Below are 21,129 nucleotides of genomic sequence, written 5' to 3' on the forward strand. Positions count from 1 at the left end.
ACCTTTATGTTTCCTCAACAATTGGTGACAAACAAATTATATTAAAGCAACTAAAATTACATCACTTAAAAATTATTGAAGAGTCCGGAAATTGAAATTAGCCTCACAGAGTCAGGTTACGGAGGTTTTGCCAGCCTCATTTCATCTCCTTTTATGTTTATCTTTTCCCAGGAATAGAAGTCATTCAGATGATTTATCTCTAGATTATTATATTTCATTTTTGGTAATCTATATATACGTGTAACTGAGTTTTGGTTTGGAAAATTACAATAATGATCACTACAGTGTTCACTTATGGTACAGTCTTGCCTGGATTAGGCCTGGTCCAGACCACAGATCCTATGGATCTAGAGGCTGTAGGGAAAGTAGGGTGGCCATTTTTCAGTTTTCAGCTGATCTGTCTCTGTCACTACTGATAAGGAACTTTATGTCTTATTTTTAAATTTTCAATGCCCAGTCCCTGTTTGCCATGGTTCCAAATTCCAACGTAACAAGTTCCATGGCCCAGATTCATTCATTCAGTCGTATTTTTTGAGTGCTTACTGTGTGCAGAGCACTGTACTAAGTGCTTAATAATGGTATTAAGTGCTTACTATGTGCCAAGCACTCTTCTAAGCACCGGGGTAGATACAAGGTAATCAGGTTGCCCCACGTGGGGCTCACAGTCTTAATCCCCATTTTCCAGTTGAGTTAACTGAGGCACAGAGAAGTTAAGTGACTTGCCTAAGGTCACACAGCAGACAAGTGGCAGAGCTGGGTTTAGAACTCACAGTCTCTGACTCCCACGCCTCTGCTCTTTCCTCTGTGCCAAGCTGCTGCTCAATGCGGTACCACTGTTCATGTGGTGAGGAAGAGGGCACAAAGGCTTCAGAGGAAGGGGTCAAAGAAACACCCTAGGACCGGGCAGAATCAGGATATTTCTGCAAAATGATCCATCACTCAGTCAATCAGTGTGCAGAGCACTGTGCAAAGCACTTGGAAGAGTATAACATGATAGATTAGTAGGCACAATTCCTACCCACTAGGCGCTTAGAATCTAGTGGAGAAGTAGAGGGGCATTGTGGTCTAGTGGTAGAGCACAGAACTGGGAGTCAGAAGGAGCTGGGTTCTAATCCTGGTTCCAGCACTTGTCTGCAGTGTGACCTTGGGAAGTCACTTAACTTCTCGGTGCCTGTTACCTCATCTGTAAAATGGGGATTAAGACTGTGAGCCCCATGTGGGACAGGGACTGTGTCCAACTTGCTTAGCTCAGATCTACCCCAGTGCTCAGTACTGTGCTTGGCGTGTAGTAGATGCTTAACAAATATAAAAAAAAATTAAAATTAATTTCTCGTTGGGAAAGTGTCACATAAGTGCTGTGGGGCTGAAGGGGGGTGAATAAGAAGTACTTAAAGGGTGCACCTCCAAGTGTAGAGGTGACACAGAAGGGAGGGTGACGAGGGAAAAGGAGGGATTTTTTCAGGGAATGCCTCTTGGAGGAGGTGTGATTTTTGGAAGGCTTTGAAGGTTGAGAGAGTGGCCTCCCCCTTCATACCCAACAGACCTCCAAAGGGAGGATGTAGGCAAAGGGTCCGTATGGCATCATCACATTATACTGCGAGCCTGGTATGATGTCATTTGCGGCTTCTTGTTTAGTATTTGCAAGGGCCATTAGTGGCCACCCTGGAGGGTAGCGTCAGATCAAGGTCACGTATCTCCCGGCCTCTTAGCTCCTGAAGCCTCCCTCCTGTCTTTTTCAGTAGTTATGCTCTACCACATACATAGTCATGCAGGTGCTATCATTCTCTTATGGTGGTTTTAATGATAACTATTACTGTGTGATCTTGGGCAAGTCACTTAACTCGTTGGTATCTCAGCTTCCTCATCTGTAAAATGGAAATACCTGTTCTCCCTCCTACTTGCGAGCTCAATGAGGGACAGAGATTATATTCAACCTGATTATCTTGTCTCTAACCCAGCACTTATTACTGTGGGCCCATACTAAGTGCTGAACAAATATCATTATTATATAAAGACAATAATAATGATAATTGTGTTTGCCAAGCACTTACTGTATCCCAATCACTGAGGTAGATGCAATGCAGTAGTAATAATAATAATTATGGTGTTAAGTGCTATGTGCCAAGCACTGTTCTAAGTACTGGGGGAGATACAGGTTTATCAGGTTGTCCCAAGTGGGACAATCACAGTCTTAATCTCCATTGTACAAATGAGGTAACTGAGGCACAGAGAAGTTAAGTGACTTTCCAAAGTCACACAGCTGACAAGTGGCATAGGCAGGATTAGAACCCATGACCTCTGACTCCCAAGCCCATACTCTTTCCACTAAGCCATGCTGCAGTACAATCAAATCAGACATAGTTCTTGTCCTATATGGAGCTCATAGCCTAAGGGGGAGTTCCTTTTACAAATGAAGAAACTGAGACCTAGAGCAATTAAATCCAGGTCACAAAAAAGACAAGGGGCAGAGCTGGGATTAGAATCCAGTCTTCCCATTACCAGTCCTGTGTTCTTGGTTGACCTCTAGAACTACAACTTCCAGCAGTTACAGCACAGCATGCATTGAGTGTCTCCTGGTTTAATATGGGATCACAGATGGATACTGGAGACTGGTACTGGGGCGTATCAACTGTATTTATTGAGCGCTTACTGTGTGCCGAGCACAGTACTAAGCACTCCGGAGAGTACAGTATAACAGAATTGGATCAGGACTGACTTTCCAATTCATGTGTATTTCTAACCTGTGGGTTTAGATGTGGCAGGACCCAAATCGCAAAGGAGCTTCAACTAAAAGGAGGCTTTGGGGGCTTAATTGAGTTGGTTACTGGATTCACGCTTCTGTGTCAATACATTGCCATTTACCCAAAGGGGTCTTGGTTTATGAAGAAGAAACCAGTTCCAAAGCAGATCGTCTAGCTTGTTGTAGGTGTATATTTGAGGAAGATCACGAGAGTCACAGTTTCTGATTTGACATTTAGCGAATTACGCTTCCTTTCTGTTTTACAAAGTGATTGGGGAAGTGGGAAGAAAATACAACATTTAGGGAAATGCCTGTTGCATTGGGGAGCAGAGCAGATGAGGTGAAGTTGTGGAGCATTCCAGTGCCAGATCTAACCAAACCTGAACCAGGTTCCTTGACAGGGAAGCCCTGCACGTGGCTCAATACTGATTTTTCCTCTGGCAGGGTCCAGATTAATCCAACCTGATTTCTGGGTCAGAGTATAAAGGGAATCCTTCCAGGACTGGGCATGTGAGAAGAGGTGGAGACAATCTCATGGAGGCTCAGTAGCCCCACTGGTGCAAGAGGCTGCTGGGAATGGTAGCCCCTGCTGCTGGCTAGGCAAGTGTGAGTTCCCAAACTCCCAAAGTCAGGGTGCTATTAGAGGGGTCTGACATGGGAGAGAATCTAGGCATCTTGAGGGGTGCTCCACCTTGCCGATCAGCTGCTCTTTTTGATGAAATATCAGGGAAGAAGCACTTGGGGCTAAGTGTCATCAGTAGAACCATTTTTTTGGAGGAAGGGTAAGAAAAAGAGCTTTTCCTCATGCCAGACCTTTGCTGCACCCTGCCGGTCCCTCAGGGTAGATGATCTCCGGCCTGCTTTTCTTGGAAACTCATCAGCCCTTCCTCTGTCATTTGATGTTCAACAGTGCACAAGCACCTCAATTTCTGCTCCCGGGTTTCTGTTTCTCCCTTGGAGACTCACCAAATACCGTTACAACTGGCGTAGTTTTAGAAATCGAAGTTCTAATAAATAGGTAGACTCTCTGTCATGACCCATTGATCTCTCAGTGATTGCCAAACTGCAAGAAGCAGACCTAATCTGTTTAGTGCAGCACAGATCAATCCATGACCAGGAGAAATGTTACACTGAACAGCCTTTTGCACCGAGGTGAATGGTGGAATAGCCTCGAAAACAATTCTAGTCAAAGATGAATTTAACCCCTTTCTCTTAATCTAGTCATACACAAAATGACTCCTGGGAGTCCTCAGAAAAATTACGTCGACGTGAAAGCTGTAACTTTTCGGTGTGATGTCTTGGCCTGGTTTGGAAATCAGGGAAGGTGGTCTGCATTTTGGCGCCCTCACATACGTCCTTAAACAATCATCTTTTCCAGAGTTTCAGGGGAGATTTCCATCCAGTTCTGGTGGAGCAAATTCTACCAGCAGGACATCACATTGCTGTCATTTGAATTGCATTGAATTTAAACTCTGTTGATATAAATCAAACCGGTGTTGCATCCTAGTGGTTTATCATGATCTAATTGGAGAATTTAGAAACACCATTGGGTGGTGTAATAATATTTCACATTTCATTTAGGCCTTTATTTTCATAATGGTTCCTATTTTTCTATGTAAAAGAACACATGAATTTCATTTACGGTCTACTCTCTACAGTAAGAACAATTCATATTTTCGATAAGAATGATTTGCATATTAAATGTAGTTTAAAAGAAATGAATCCTTTGACGGGTCTTGTGCCTTTTATGAGGATATAAAGCATCCTTCTTAATAGAGGTAAATATTAGATTTTGATATGGCCTGGTGATATCACTAGGGCTAAATTATGACTAAACAAATTTCATAAATAGATTTAAGCAATATTCAATCTGTGCTTCAAGGGTTTCTGAATACCGAGGACTAGGAAAATTATTTTTCTGCATTTTAGACAAAGGTGGTATTTTTCCAAAACAGAGTGTATTTGTTGTATGTATGTAAATAGTATTACTATGGTTACAAGATAAATGTTTCTGAAATTCCAGTTCAGTAATGCCTTTTATTTTCATTAATTGAAGCACAGTGTTTGGGGTGCAAAATATTTTACATGACATACAACAAACAGATTAGAGGATTTTAACCCTTATAATTTCATCACATTGTCCAAGCCAGGGTTTAGCTGTAAGCTTGTTATGGGCAGGGAATGTGTATGTCTATTGTTATATTGTACTCTCTCAAGTGCTTAGTACACTGCTCTGCACACAGAAAGCACTCAATAAATGCAACTGAATGAGTGAAAATCAAAGTTCCCCAGGGTTTCCTTTGGCAACTTGCTAATAGTTAAGAAATGTTAAATAAACAGTGGAAAATAAACACTGCTCCCTAATGATGGGGTTTGCCAGGGTTTTCTCCCAAAGGAAAAAAAAATGTACCATATTGTAAATAATAGAACAAGTTCCTCCAGAGTCGTCCTCAATCACTATGAACCGGTAAAACATATCCCACATTTGCTGAATGAGAGTGGTCATTCGATGTGCAAAAAAGGGTAGGTAATAAACCCTAATGGATTACTTGCTAGTCAAGCAAATTGTATCTATCTATAAGAAATTACATTAGATTATCAGCAACACAGGCCAGAGATATTAAGGAAATAAATACATTCTCTAAAACCTTGATTTTGGTTTTTTATCAATTTTCTTGAGAACCTGTGTTCATATTGGAATTATGCATATGCCAGGTTGGTATGTTTGTTGCTCTGCACAAAATACACACTCAATAAATACCAATGACTGATTGTAGACAGATGCCTGTGTTACCTTAGACAGAAGATAGGCATGGTTAGTAGGGGAGAAGGAACACTAGTAAATGAGGGGCTTCATAGTGGACTCTAAAAAGTCTTCACATTACTTGAAAATTTTGTAAATGCTGCCCTTCAAGTTTTTGAACTAATGATAATGCTGAATTTGCATCGTTATATTGGAGCTTCTTTTACCCACAGTGCAAATTCACAATTCCTTCCCAGAAAAGAAGGTGCTTTCAATTTCCCGACAAGTAAAATTCCAAATATGCTGCTTCCAGAATTTCACTGTGGTACATTTTACCATTAAAGTCTAGTATGCTTTCTCCAGAAATACTTGCCAAATATAGGAAATTCTATTCGTGTCAGTAACAAGTATTAGAAGCATTACACTAGAGCAAAAGTCCCAGGAAACAGGAGCGGCAAGAGAAGATCGTATATGGAAAATGTTAGTTGAGTTAATGGACCAACTGAAGTGTAGCATTATGTGTTCTGGTATTTTTCCCAATAATATTATTGTTTTTCTTCTCGACAGTGAAGTTAATTGCTCTGAGATAGTTGGACAAAAATCTAATCAGTGCTAGAGACCTGAAATTAAAACCATGAAATTATTTCTATGAATCTCAAGAAATGTAATCATCTATTGTGTAGGAAATATTAAAGAAATCTGATCATATTAAAGAAATATTAAAGAAATCCGATTAGACTGCAAGCCCGTCAATGGGCAAGGACTGTCTCTATCTGTTGCCGATTTGTACATTCCAACCACTTAGTACAGTGCTGTGCACATAGTAAGCACTCAATAAATACTATTGAATGAATGAATGATCAGTTCAAATTCTGGTATGTGCTTGCCTGGTACCAAAATGTAAAGCCACTTAAATTAGCACTAGAGAATATCTTCATAATGTCCCATTTAACACTTACATATTTAGAGTAAGTACCCAGGCAGTTTTTGAAAAGTTATTTTTCAAAAATACCAATGCTGGAAGTCAGTTCTACTGCCTCATGTCTTTTGAGACACTAAGTTCCGCGGAGTTGGGGGTGACTCTTACTATGTATGTAAATAAAATTGCTTTAAGCTTTCCAACACTGTTAAGGAAATATTTAGATTCAGCTCAGGTAATTCATCTGGCAGGTGGCCTTGAGTCCACAGCGGTTCTGAGATGGAATGCAGTGGCTGGGAGTATCTCCTAGGAAATGTCGAGCAGGTTGTGTGCGTTATTTCCATTTCCTTACAGAAACAGCTTGTGACTGCTTTAAGACATCCGATAGCCCAAGGGCAATAGAAATGCATGCCTCAACTGAAAATATAGTTTGGGATTTGTGTACCATTCCTTCAGTCCATTCCCACCCCTATAGTGTGTCTCTGTTATAGGGCATCAACTCTGTTATATTGTATTCTTCCAAGGGCGTAGTACAGTGCTCTGCACACAGTAAGTGCTCAATAAATAAAATTGAGTTGACTGATAGAGTGCAGCAGCAGTTTTATGAACAAAGGATCACCTTGCTGTCACGACAGAGAAACCCTGAATTGACTCTATGAGGGTGTCCCCTCTGTCTCAGAATGTTCCAGCAGAGTCCCCCCTACCGGGAGGGCAGGCACAACTGTACTGTCAAAATGAAATCGATGAACATATTCAATTTACATACCGTTTGCCATTTGGCTTTTGATCTTTCCGCTTCAAACTTAGCAACCTCTTTTCGGTCATGAAATGATATTAACAGCTTCCATATGCAAAGCAGGACAATTCCAATGAGAAGAATAGCAAGCGAAACTCCCAACATTATCATTGGTATGTTCGGGGGTTGTGGGCAATCTGTGGAAATAAAATGAGGTACTCTGTCAGAGACAGGATGACCAAGTGGAAGGAGCACGAAACTGTGGGTCCAGGAGACCCGAGTTCAATTCTCAGCCATGCCACTGGCTGGGAAAATCACTTAACCTCTCTGGGCCTCTCCGGTTTCCTCATTTGTATATAGGGATAAGATAGATTGCAAGCACATTGAGGGACAGGACCAGTGTCTGATCTCATAATCTTGTGTTCTCCCCAGTGCTTAGCACATATTAAGTACATAAGTGATATTATTATTAGTTGAATGTAGATCGTGCAGCATAACTAGTCAATTGGGGAAAATCCATAAGGTATTTGACACGAGAATAAATAAATAACACATAAAAAATAGGTAAGTGCCTGATTGAATGACATGACTGGAATGTAAATTGTAAGCACATTTACATTACTGAGCAGGGATTGCCTCTGTCTGTTGCTGAATTGTACACTCCATGTGCTTAATACACTGTTCTGCACATAGTAAGCACTCAATAAGTACTACTGAATGAATGAATGAAATGTGGATTGATTAATTAGAGAATAACTTCTAGAGGAGGTGGGGTTTTTTTTTTGTTTGTTTTTTTTTATTTTAAGGAGGGCTGTGAATGAAAGGGAAGGACATAGTTTGGCCAAGCTAAAAAGAGAAGGCATTCCGGAGGGAAAAAGCAATGGGTCCAAATGGAGAAACAGCATTGGCTAATGGAGAGAACACAGGCCTGGGAGACAGAAGGACCTGAGTTCTAAATTTGAATCTTCCAATTGCCTGCTCTGTGACCTTGGGCAAGTTACTTGACTTCTCTGTGCCTCTATTTCCTCAACTGCAAAAATGGGGATACCTGTTCCCCATGTGGGACCGAGACAGTCAGACCTAATTAACTTGTACCTACTCCAGCGCTTAGAACAGCATTTGACACATAATAAGTGCTTAACAAATACCATAAAAAATGACACTGAGTAAGGTCACAGTCTTGGCAGGAGACTAGCCCCCACCTAGAATTATTTGAAACATTCTGAGAAGAGGCTTGCTCTTCTACCTATTATTGTGGGAAAGGTCCATCCTGTGGGGCCAAAGCTGAGTTTATGCTCCTGAGACTACCAAGAAAAAAGCTGTGGAAGTACGTTTTTCTCAGCATAAGCTGTTCCTGGGGTAGAAGCGATGCTACGTTGAGTTAATTGGGGTTTATCTTAGACTTGAAGCCTTAAGTGACTTAAAGTCACGAAACTTTCCAGCCATTTCATGAAGGAAGTTCTCAAGTAGCCAGCGCCTGGGCCAAAGCACAAGTTGTCTCACTTCTGGGAGCCAGCTCACCCTCCTGGTCCATCACTGAGGTGTTGAACTTCGGTGACTTTAAACAATACTCTGAAAATCTCATCTTCATTTTCTGTTGCGATCTTATCCAATTTGTGGTACTAATTAAATCCCAATGTGTACCGTTTGGGATTTGGTTCAGCTTAGTCCCTGAGGTTCTACACAGAACTTTCAACTGGGATCCTGGTAGGAGTTTTCAATCCCAGGAGTTTTCAATCCCACATCCAAACACAGGGTGCTCACTATTTTTAGCCCTAGTCCAGTGGTCTACAACCTAGTGGTCCCAACTTCGGTCTTCTGAGGAAAAACATCTCACTGGAGTCTCATTGCAGAGTCAGGATTGTTGACAGTAAAGAATAATTAGGAAGGAAGCATAAGGGAACAAAGAGCACAAGTGGAATGTATCGGGAAACAAATCAATGGTAGAGAGTTTTTGTTTTGTGCGAGGAGCAGTGGTAAGTCATAGGAGGTTTTGAACATTTTGTGAAGGTGAATGAAGTGCTCTGACACTTTTAGAAAGATAATCCTTGCAACTGTATGTAAAATAGGCTGAAGAGGGAATTGGATGAAGCAGGGAGCCAATATGGAGGCTGTTCATAGTTGTCCAGCTGGGATGGGATCAGAACATGAATTGGGGAGAAATGGAAGGTAGGACAACTTTAAGGACATAGAGACAGACTAAATATGGGATATGGAGAAAGCAGCATGGCGTAGGGGAAATAACACGGGCCTGGGTGTCAGAGGAACTGGCTTCTAATCTCCGCTCTGCCAATTGCTTGCTGTGTGACCTTGGGTAAGTCACTTAACTTTTTTGTGCCTCAGTTTCCTCAACTGTAAAATTGGGATTCAAGGCCTGTTCTCCTTCCTACTTAGACTGTGGTCCCCATGCGGGGCAGGGACTGTGTCCAACTTAATATTGATGGAGAAGAGTCCAAGATGAAATAGCAAGGTTGTGGATCATAGAAGATTGGATACAGTAAAAGGAAAGTTAGGGAAAGGAGAAGGCTTAGAAGAGAAGATGGGAAGTTTAGTTTTGTCTTTATACAATTTAAAAAGCTTGGGAATCAACCAGGTGAAGGTGATTCAAAGACAGGAGAAAATAGGAAATGTCAAGCAGGTAATAGGCAATGGTCAAACATTTAGATGAAAGTGTCATTTGCAGAGAAATAGTAATGGGAACCAGGGGAGAGCTCCCGGGAGGGTGAGGCTAAAGTGAAAAGAGTTCAGATTAGATAAGGATCCCATTTTCTCCAAAAGAGAGTAAGTTGTTCTTAGTACAGATGCTTTTAATGGGCAGCCAGTTTGGTGATTATTCCTTCCTTCTCTAGAATGAATAGAAGGCAAAATCCTTAGTGTCATAATAAGCAATTACTCTGTGCTAAGTGCTGGGGTAGATATCAGGTTCCGAGATCAGACTTTGCAATCAGTCTTAGCCCATTTTACAAATGGTGAAACTGAGTCACAGAGAGGTTAAGTAAATTGTCCTTAGTCATAAAGCAAGCCAGTGGCGAACCTGGGACTCAAACCCTAATCTCCTAACTCCTGGTCTCCTTCTCACTAAATCACACTCTTCAGTTATTCTGATTGAGTAGATAGGAGCACTTAATTTTTGGCTCATTAAGAGTAGGACTCAAAGAATGATTGATAGTTGACAATGAACACTGAATATTAAATGCCTGTGCTGTAGGTTATAGAATTCCCCTAAAAGAGAGAAACCCTAAGGGAAAATGACTGAGACAAAGTGAAACATATTTCATTCATTTTTCTTTGATTCTGTTAAGCCTCTTGGGAAGACTTCTCAAAGATTGTGAGCATCACCCTTTGTGATTACGGTAGAAAAAACCAAAACAAAAGAACACCTCCCAATAGGAAGCTCTCTGAGCTTCAGGAGACCATGGGTTTAGAATTGTATTCTGTTTAACTCTATCTCTAGGATTTATCTAAGGGAGTTCTGGAGCTTTTCATTCTGACTCAGCAATTATTTCCCATTTTTCCTCCAAATAGCTCGTTTTCCTGTCAGTCCTTCCAGCAGCTATTGGAGGAAACCTGAAATTCTTGATAAAGCATTGTAAATCCTTTCCATAGGCTATCCCTTAAAAGAAAGGCATCAAAATATTTATGTAATCTATGAAATAGTCATTAAAATTTTCCTTACTATACACATTAAGAAAATCATATTGTAGGGAAGGAAATGAATCCTGCTTTCCAAATGTTAGAAGTGAATTTAATGAGAGAAGTTACACATAGGGTTACAACATGCTGCTTGTAAAGAATATATCTAAAGGTTTTGTGGATCTTGGAAGTATAGCAACTACCAAAACAGGTTGTTGCTTTGGACTCACATCTGTTCCTTAGCCAGAGGGTCCGAGCACATGACGAAAAGGTCATTTAGTAAAGAAAGCAATGCAAAGGATATTGCTAGCGTTGGAGATCTGAAGTGCTGCTCTCTAGCACAGAAATTCATGCAGCATAAGGGTCATACAACTACTTGTGCATTATCAGGCTAGTAAGACGGCATTGAAGGAGTTTTCTAAAGCCATTTGGCTCAGGGCTTTTAATTTTAAGTAATGACTAGGATGGAATAAAGTGTAATCAGAAGAAAGTGGAGATTATCTAAATATTTGCTGTAGGGTGTAGATTATAATGAGTATTTTTTGTAGATAATAATGGAGAAAAATGATACGAGAGGATTGTTTCCAAATATAGGAAGCTAGTTGGAGCTGCCAGCTGCCCTAAAACACAAAAGATGACCAGAAATACGTTGGAAATTGGGGCTTGGAATCTCAGGGAGCAGTAATGGGCCTAAGGGATAATTGTGTGTGTCTACCTATTCATTCATTCAATTGTATTTATTGAGTGCTTACTGTGTGCAGAGCACTATACTAAGCACTTGTGGCCCCCTCCCTCCCACTATATCCTGCTGCTGCAGGGAACCCATCACCTAACTGCAGGAAATGGTGGCAGCAATAAGGGGCCACAGAATTAGGGTACTGGTCCTGAATTCTCTTATTTCCCCCTTTGCTCTTTTCTCTAACTTCTTTCTCCTCTTCCTGAGAAGAGGGGATTTTGAACAGTCACGGACTGGTTGCCTTAATTTACATATGATAAACGGAACTTCTATATAATCGATCCAACTTCTAGACAAGGTTTCTCCCTTTCAAGGGTATCAGTATGCCCTTTTTTAAAAAAAGAAAAAAAACAAACCCCAAAAAACAATGGTCCCATTTCTACTCTAGTCTGTGTTCAATTAACTGTTGTCAGTGTAATGCATTTTGACATGATCTTCTTTTTACAAGATCACCTTACTAAGTGATCATTTAAAGATATCAAGTATCAAACTGTATAACAATCTGTTTTCAGATATGTTACAAAGAGCGAATCAAAGCATGCTATCAGAAGTTTGGTAGCATCTCTCCATTTTAGACCATTCAAAGAGTATTTGCATCTGTTTCCCAAGATGTAATAATAGTGCTTGCTATTTTCAATGATGATTCAGGTTACCTACCTTTCTGGTTTATGCTATGAAGGACAGTTCTTCCCTCCTCATCTGAAGCCATTAAGAATGTAATAAGACATTCATTTTCACCTTGCAAAGAGCAGGATACCGAATTGTCTTTTGAGACATCTGTGGAGAAAAAAGTCATCCAACCGTCAGAAAAGATTTAACCAGAGTAGATGCCCCATAGCCTATTGGATTAACGCGTGACATAGATTTTCAAAATATGGCAGGGATAGAAGAGTCAAAAGAATGGGATTTTCAGGCTACATTTCTTTCTTTTCTCACCAAGAGCATTTTTAGTTTTTCTGCCATATTTCAGAAGAGTAGCCTCAGATGTTGTCAACTGTCCTGACCATCAAATGCACCTATCAATCTGCCACCCTGGAAGCTTCAGTGAATTGGAAATTCTTCCAAGACAGCTACCTCCAGCTGTCTGGGGAATATGATAGTCTCAAGTATCATACAGAGTAAGATACATGTTCTCTTAAAATGCACTGGTGGAGTGTGTAGGTTGCGTTACAGGAGGTATTCATATATCAAACTAAAACCTTCAAAAAAGGCTGCCATTTAGTCTTTCCACAGTGCAAATACAAAAGATTAACATGCCATGCCTGGTAAGAACAGTAACCATAAATTAAGAACTGAAAACTGTGATTTTGAAATCATTGTATTGTGATTTAGGGAGAAGCTAATCAAAAATATCTGACAGTTTTATTTAGGCTTACTGCAGGTGTGCAGGAAAACCTGCAGTTTTTTTTCTCAGATTTTCCCAAGAATGCAACCTTTTATGCCTGGGACATTTAAGAAGCAGCCAAAAAGTGGGGACAGAAACTGAAAAAGGAAGAGATGTACTGGCATTTGAGGACAAAGATTTATCAGAAATTGTAGTGTTATAATTCATGTGTTCAGATTATGGGATATAAGAAGAAAGAAGAAGTAAGGAAGAAATCCATTTTTACAGCTTCACCTACTAACACCTTTACTTGCCAAGCACCTGTTAGTTCTGTTATTATCATTCTACTTTTGGGGGCTGTGCCCAATCTCCCACTTCACTAAATGAACTTTTCATCAAAACCTTACACGCCAGCTGATTTATGGTCCTTTGTGGATATTTTTAAGACCAAAGAGGGAAAATTGTGTTTATCAGCCTCTAGTGCTTTCTGTACCCCATTCCTTTAAAATATTGATTTTGAATTAATTTTTCAACATTTAACCCACAATGTGAAATTACAAATACTATTCTCCCCAGTTCTCAAAGGTCAGGAGGTCTGAAGGGACATGTTAACTCTTTCAGTCTCCTGGATAGCGTTTGGAACAGTCACTGCTGCAAAAATGAAGGTGTATTATTATTTTCTACCAGGGAGGGATATAGGAATCAGAAGGAATCAGAGTCTCTATTTTCTGAATTTAAGACTGAATTCAGTCTCCAAGTAAGATTATCCACCTAGAAGAAAGTTTAAAGTGGAGTTTGACATATTAAAATTTGAATTCATTTCCTTTGGAAACCATGTGTAATTTGAACACTGTTGAGGTGTAGTAATCAGCCTCAATACCTGTTGGACTTCCAAGGGCTGCAGTTACTGACATACCATCACTAGACTTTTAAACTGGTTGACTTTGATCTATGTGCTTGTTGTTGTGCTCTGGTCATTATTGCTCCCCAGTTTGAGGAAAGGATGAAGTCAGTTTGATTTGCCACAAATACTGCATCAGAATGTGTATGTTAATCCAGCAGGGCACCCCATTGTGGTAGGAAACACCTGAGGGAAATTGGGGATTGATCTCCTCAACCCCAACACATACACATTCACTAAAATGCATACACACATACACACAGCCAGTATCAGAGTCCCAGCCCGCTGCAGAGGTTGGAAACCCAATATCAAATTGGTAAAATTGCCTACTTGTGTTAGCATAATCTAAGCAATGAGTTAGAAAACCCCCAGACATTCCCTTAAAATTAGTATTATCTGTTTTTAAAATGGACAAACTGGAGTATGGAAAGATTTAAATTACTTTGCCAAGATCATTTAGTTTGTAATGAGAATAGGATCTATGGCGTCCAACTCAACCTTCCTGTCCCTAATTACTTTCCAATTTTTCCTTTCATTAAAGTTGCTACACTAGATTTAGTCCCTTTTTGAAGGATTTTGGAGTTGAAATGGGCATTGTAGAATGTTACAGGTAGGGACCAGTCCAGGCTGTGTACCGGCCCAAAGAGTATTTAAGGTTTCATTGGTGGCTCATTTGAATGGTCACCAAAAGCTCCTACAGCTGTAGCTTTTAGACTCTGCACTAAAAGTATTTCCAGGTACATAAGAATACAGAATACATAAGTAATCCTCCTCAGTAGTCAGTGTGGATTGGAGAATGAAAATCCAGTTTTTGGGAGGGATAGTGAAAGATAGCAAGAATGCAGATTTGATTAAGTAGGATGTGATTTGAAACCTGCTTGACATCCCAGGCCATAGGCGTAGTGGCAGATTTCAGCGAAGCAGGAAGCAGGAGACATATTTTAGCAGATGCTATATTTTACTACTGCTTCCAAGTCGCTATTGCAGTGCTGTCTCTTGCAGATTAGATTGTCCAACAACCCCAGTGCCTGATTCCACTCTTGAAATCGACCCTTCTCCCTACTCTCAGATGAAGCCATGAAGATGAGGCCAGTGGATAAAGTGTATATTGCTCTGGATGCTTGGAGGTGTAGTCCCCAGTTGGCTCTGAAGTGGGGCAGGAAGGACAAAAGGCTGTGTCAGCTAAAATAGTTAGTATTTAATAGCTCACATGAAGCATACGTGGGGTGGGATGGGCTAGATTTTAAATCCTGCTTGCTAGGCACAAACCACATCTATTCGGGTCTGTCAGGCTAAGTTTATTGCAACTTTACCAATAGCTACAATTTATTCTGAGCAGGAAGTTAGAAATGCCATTTAGACTCACAACCGTGCTTGTGGGTAAGAAGAAGCTACTGAAAGATGTTTGTGAGGTGGTAAATATTCATTTGCAAGATTTTCTGGAACCAACACACTTATTAGTCTATAGACATCACAATGAAAAGATAACTATTCTGTTCTTTCGTTGGAAACATTTAGGTCATTGGGAAACATTTTTGAGAAGTGAAGTTACTTTCTCTAGTTTGAGGTGGAAGTAAACTAGTAATGTTTTATTATTTTGAAAGTCAATTCCAAGGTGTTATAAAACAGTGCAAATGGTGATGGTATTTGGTAAGCGCTTACTGTGTGCCAAACACTGTTCTAAGCGCTGCAGCACTGTTCTGAGCGCTGCAAACATTTACAGACTCCATTCTAGGAAAAAAAAATGAAGAAAATGTAGGGATTTGGGTTTCTTTACTTGGGTGTCTAAGCATGTAAATAGTTTTTCATCAAATTATTAATGTGCATTTTCTTCTTCACCTAGTTTTCCTCTCCTATTCCCAGTGAAATATTTAGAGCATTTGCCTTGAGAAATTATTTCCACAATAGGAGAAATTATTTTTCAAAAGGATGTCAGTTATTTCTAACTCTGAGGCTGTGGGTTCCTACATTTTAATGCCAACTCTTCAAATACATATCATTTAATTTTATCTGTTGTTGGTTGGCTAATTGTTTTAGTATAAATGAAATTTTGTATAGTGACTGGGAAGTGTTTGTGGCACAACAAGCGTTCTGCTTTACTTTAGTGGTATGAAAGTGTGTCCAATTTGTTACTGTGGGAGAAAAGGCCCCTTACTATTGTTTTGTTAAACGATTAGCCGAGTTTTCCTCCTACAATGGGTTGATAGGATTCCCATAAACCCGTGGTGAGAGGCCCTCCATTGTTTCAGCTTGGGAAGGAACCTCTCCTCCTACATATTGGGGTGACACTGTAACTCTGAAACACTCTAAGGGAGATGGCTGGGAGTGAGGGACCAGATAATAATAATAATGACATTTGTTAAGCACTTACTATGTGCCAGGCACTGTACTAAACTCTGGGGTGGATCAGATTGGACACAGTCCCTGTTCCAGGTGGGGCTCACAATCTCAAACCCCATTTTACAGATGAGGTAACTGAGGCACAGTGAAGTGACTTGCCCAAGGTCATCCGGCATACAAGTGGTGGAGCCGGGATTAGAACCCATGACCTTCTGACTCCCAGTCCTGTGCTCTAACCACTATGCACACTGCTTCTCTAGATGGCAGCTAGTCCTTTTATGGTGCAACCCTTTCATGCTTTGTAACTTCAGGCGAGTGGCTAACAGCTTCCCTTCTCCTGCTCATTCAAAATATTTACCCAGAAAAAAAACCCCTGCCAACACTGACACCCCTCACTCATTTCCTAACCATATTCCCCATTACAGCTCTGCACAGAGTTATAATGTCTGCTCCCACCTAAAGTTTTGGAGACTGGTGGAGCTCCTCTAAGATGCTAGGATATGAGGGAACTTCCACCCAAATTCATGAGCCCATTTGCCCTCGTTGTGCCACATTATCCAACTTGATTTTTACAACTCAAGCAGCAAAAGTGTCTGTGGTTTAAATTTTGGCAGGTCATTCTCACTGGCTACAGGAATTTCCAACCTGCAACATGGAACTATTTCTTCCTCTCAAGAATTATTTTATTCAATTAATTTTAAATAGTATTAATAGTGTGCAATTGGCATATTAATATCATTATATTAATTTAATCATTTTTAGGTAAATAAAAATAATTTAATGAATGTAGAAACCTTCTGCCTCACTGATTGTTGCACCGGCCAGTTTACATTTTTCAAAACACTCTTCTTGACGCTGGGCGGCAGAAGACAAATAGCATTCAATGCAGCTCCTGTGAAAAAGAAAATTCATCAGAATTAATTAAAATTTCTTGGTAATAAATACTAGTATAAAGATTCATGCTGTTCTTTAAATATTTACTTATTCAAATGGCTATAACTGTATAAATACATTTACTGAGTAATATGTTCAGTCCCAAAAATATTATACCCCGGTCTGTTCAGTGGATAACTTGTGGAAACTTGTATGACCTGATCTACTAATTTTACATTGACCCTGTTAAAAAAAAAACTGTCAGTCAACCAAAGAAACAATCTTTTCTCTGAAGACCAGGAGGATGTGATTTGTATTTTCATGAGAGGCAAAAGAATACAAGAGATTAATTAGCCATACTGTTGGGAAAGCCCCCTAAATTGCATATGTAGCAAAGAAGAAACAGAAACCAAAGTGAAATCAGTGCTGACAGGAACATTGTGAACCTAGGGTGGTTGTCCCATGCCCCACCATTATTTCTGTCCCTTCTTCCCTGACCACCTGCCCCCAACTATATTTGTAAGCCCAAATGAGCCAAACAGTGCAGAAAAGAAAACTGGCTGAGTTAGGCTGTGAACTGCTTGATAAGGAAGAAGGAAATAGCTTGTGCATTTATCTCTAAAAGATGGGAGGTTTAGGTGGTTAGTCCCCAAGCACTTCTCCATTTGTATATAGTTATTGCTTTGAGTCACTTTGGTGATATCAGTGTGGGACATCACCTCAATGTAGCATCATAGTCATTCATAATCAAATCAGAGGAAGAAAAATGTAATAGGCTTAGTTCCAGGTTGAGAATTGCACGGCACAGCTGGATGTTAACTAGGTTCCAAGAGTCGTCCTTCCAGTGCTTGAGGGAACAGAAACTACAGCTCAGTTCACAGACCTCCTGGTAGCACTTTAATTGTCATAAGATGAAAACAGACCCAACCCAAGTCCAGAAGAAAACCAAGACACTACCGTTTGGAGTTACAGGGATCTCCACAGGTCGGGCACCGTTCACACATGTTGCCAGAGGCTCCGGGGTTGGTACAGATGCACTTCCCACAGATGCAGTCTCCTCGTCCATTGCACAGCACTCCATCCTCAGAGACACAGGAGTCTGTGTTGGTAGTGCAGTTACAGTATTCCCCAGTCCAGCCACTCTTGCACCTACATTCCCCACAGTCGCAGTCTCCGTTATCTACAAAGACAACGTAATGCTCCTGGGTGAATGTTTTGGAAAGATGAAGGGCTCTACCGCCCGCTTCCTAGCCTCTCATCTTACTATTTTCACACTCTGCAGATATATCCCTTCCTGCCACCCACACCTACACCCGTAAGATTTCACCCCAACATCTCTTCTCTTCTTTCTTTCTTTACTCTCTCTCCCCCTCTGCAGCTAGTGCCACCATCCAAAAAAAGGAAAAAACAACAACTGCAGAATAACTCTTCTTTTTGGAATCTTATCAACTGCTTTTTATTGGACATGCCATTTCTCTTCTGGCTTGCAACTAAATTGCTACCATGTTAATCCAAACACCTATCCTATCCTACTGTGATTACTGAATCAACCCCTTTACTGACCTCAGTGCCTCCTGTTTCTCCCTACTCCAGCCCAGATCTTCTGCCCAGATCATTTTTCTACAAAAATGTTCAGTCCATGTTTTCCCACTCCTAAAGAACCTCCAGTGGTTGCCCATCCACTTCTGCATTAAACAGAAACTTCTTACCATCTACTTTAAAGCACTCAATCACCTTGTCCCCTCCTACCTTACCTCCCTGATTTCCTACTACAACCCAGCCCACATACTTCACTCCTCTAATGCCAACCTACTTACTGTACCTTGATCTCATCTATCTCACCTCCGACCTCTTGCCCACATCCTATCGCTGGCCTTGGAATACCCTCCCTCTTCATATCTAACAGATGATCACTCTCCCCACCTTCAAAGCCTTCTTGAAGGCACATCTCCTCCAAGAGGCCTTCCCTGACTAGGTCCTCGTTTCTTCTCCCATTGCCTTTTGTGTCACCCTCGCACTTGGATTTGCATCTTTTTTCCACCCCTCCCTCAGGTCCAAAGCATTTATGTCAAACCTGTCATTTTATATTATTGTCTGTCTCCCCTTCTAGACTGTAAATTCGCTGTGGGCAGGGAACGTCTCTACCAACTCTGTTTTATTGTACTCTCCCAAGTGTTTACTTCAGTGCTCTGCACACAGTAAGCACTCAGTAAACATGGCTGATTGAATTCAGAGCCAGAGTGCTGGGGCACAGTACTAAGCATGCCTAATTGAAAATTCATTTATTGTTCCCAAACCTCATTGCAGTCCATAGTTTCAATCTCCTCTCCACCAAACTTTTTCAGAGCCCGTAACATGTAGTAAAAATGAATGGTTTTAAGATCTTTCTCCTTTGATTTCCCCTGCCCAATTTATAGGGAGGTACTGATGATCCTGAAAATAATCCTTTGGAAAGCCAAAGGAAAAGGCTAAGCGGTGGGACTGGCAAATCCATTTGCACCAGACAGGGAGTCCATGAGTAAGTGAAAATGGGTTTTAAGGCCACCTCAAAAGCAATGGATCCCTCTTCCTATTTGCTGAATGAGTCGTCCTCCCAACTTGCTTCCCTTTGCCCCACAGAGGGGAAGAAAACAGCCTGTGTCAACATGTGGTGGAGACAGAGAGATATTAGTTGGAGATGGGGGAGGTATTCTCCTCACACCCAAATGCTGCAGAATGGCCGCCCTGTTTGGGTGCATATGCTTCACAGGGCACAGCCTTGGTGTCCTTGGACACAGTTGAATGCACCCAATTGTTCTAGTCACAGTGAAGTTGGCAGTAAGTACCTCGGTAGAAGCTCTGAGTTTGACTCCCCCGCCCCCCACATACTGGCTTTTAGGAGCTGTTGAGTAATTAGACTCCTTGCTTAGGAAAGCCCAGGCCAAGGAGGAAATGGGGAAATTGACGGAATTTATTGAATGCCTACTGTGTTAAGGGCTTAGGAGAATACAGTAGAGATTGTAGACACGTTCCCTGCCCACAACAAGTTTAAAGTCTAAAGGGGGAGACAGGCATTAATATAAAAAGAAAAATTACAGATATGTACATATGTGGTGAGGGAAATGAGTGGAAGGAAACTTGTGGGAGCAGCTTCACCCCAACTTCATATCCGATATCCTAGTGTGGGAAAGATAGCTGCTCAGGGTTTTCAAGAAGGCAAAGTGGCAGCCAGGAACAAAGGCCAAGATTAAACCCAAGTCTGTGCTTGCCCTGTCTGCTACGAAACTTTCACCTTTTTACCCACCTCCCTCACAATTCCGACCAATCACAGTTATGATCGACATGCAGCCTCACCTCCACAGATCAGTCCTTTATGCCTCACACACGAGAAATTGTCACATTCACAGTACGGCCCATAGATGCGCCCGTAGGTGGAGAGATGGCAAGCGCACTGTCCACAGTAGCAGTCTCCCCGTCCGCTGCAGGACTCGTGATCCGGGGCATCTCGGCAGGAGGCTGTGCTGACGGAGTTCTCGTTGCATTCACAGTGAGGGCCCATATAGCCCGGGTTGCAAGCACATACCCCGCACTCAAAAGAACCGTTTCCATTGCTGCACTTAGAGCTGTTCACCTCAACTACCTCTTGGCAGTTGCAGCTGCATTCTGGGATGATGTCAATTTCCAAGGCATCCCTCAGGCCAACTGGTTTTATGACAATACGTCTGTTTCTTTTCTCACAAGTTGGTAGGCTTACAGTCACATTGAAAGATGCCTGGAAAAAAGACATAAATTATCTGCATCTTCAGATTCCGATGGGCCTTGTGAAAGGCAATAGCTGAAGGAGTTGCAACTTTCCAAGAACATCTGCAGTATGAAAGAAGAATTTACCAGCCTTTATGGGAAGATAATTTTGGACTTTTGAAAGGAGTGAATGGGCTTCTTTGAGTGTAGAAATCTGGCTTCAGAAGGCTAAGTAATTTCGCAGTGAGATGAAATGAAAATATTCTTAGGTTGAAAACATGCTTGTATACTTACCGTGTCTCCCACTTTTATATGAGAGCACTTTTTGGGATGAGGGACCAGAGTGCCATTGTTACACACAGCTGTGAAGGAGAGGTTGAGTCCCTCTGTGTCTCCTAATACTTCCAGCTCCACTTCAGACCTCAGTTCCTTTATTTGAAACAAAAACAGTAAAACTGTAATAG

The 21,129-nt window shown here is 41.1% G+C and overlaps 1 protein-coding gene across 5 annotated transcripts in view; it reads right to left on the bottom strand.

The window, feature by feature from the left end:
* ITGB6 (integrin subunit beta 6) overlaps nucleotides 1-21,129 on the bottom strand; it is an 86,287-nt gene that overhangs the window by 2,454 nt on the left and 62,704 nt on the right. For all 5 annotated transcript variants that reach the window (XM_029072381.1, XM_039913156.1, XM_016228160.2 and 2 more), the window contains 6 exons: nucleotides 20,960-21,094; nucleotides 20,279-20,696; nucleotides 17,903-18,125; nucleotides 16,867-16,964; nucleotides 12,165-12,284; nucleotides 7,169-7,335 (listed from right to left, as the gene is read on the bottom strand). In XM_029072381.1, the coding sequence (XP_028928214.1) occupies nucleotides 7,169-7,335; nucleotides 12,165-12,284; nucleotides 16,867-16,964; nucleotides 17,903-18,125; nucleotides 20,279-20,696; nucleotides 20,960-21,094 (1,161 nt within the window). The remainder of the gene's footprint in view (nucleotides 1-7,168; nucleotides 7,336-12,164; nucleotides 12,285-16,866; nucleotides 16,965-17,902; nucleotides 18,126-20,278; nucleotides 20,697-20,959; nucleotides 21,095-21,129) is intronic.

The sequence above is a fragment of the Ornithorhynchus anatinus genome, chromosome 9 (genome assembly GCF_004115215.2).
Source record: "Ornithorhynchus anatinus isolate Pmale09 chromosome 9, mOrnAna1.pri.v4, whole genome shotgun sequence".
Taxonomy (NCBI): domain Eukaryota; kingdom Metazoa; phylum Chordata; class Mammalia; order Monotremata; family Ornithorhynchidae; genus Ornithorhynchus; species Ornithorhynchus anatinus.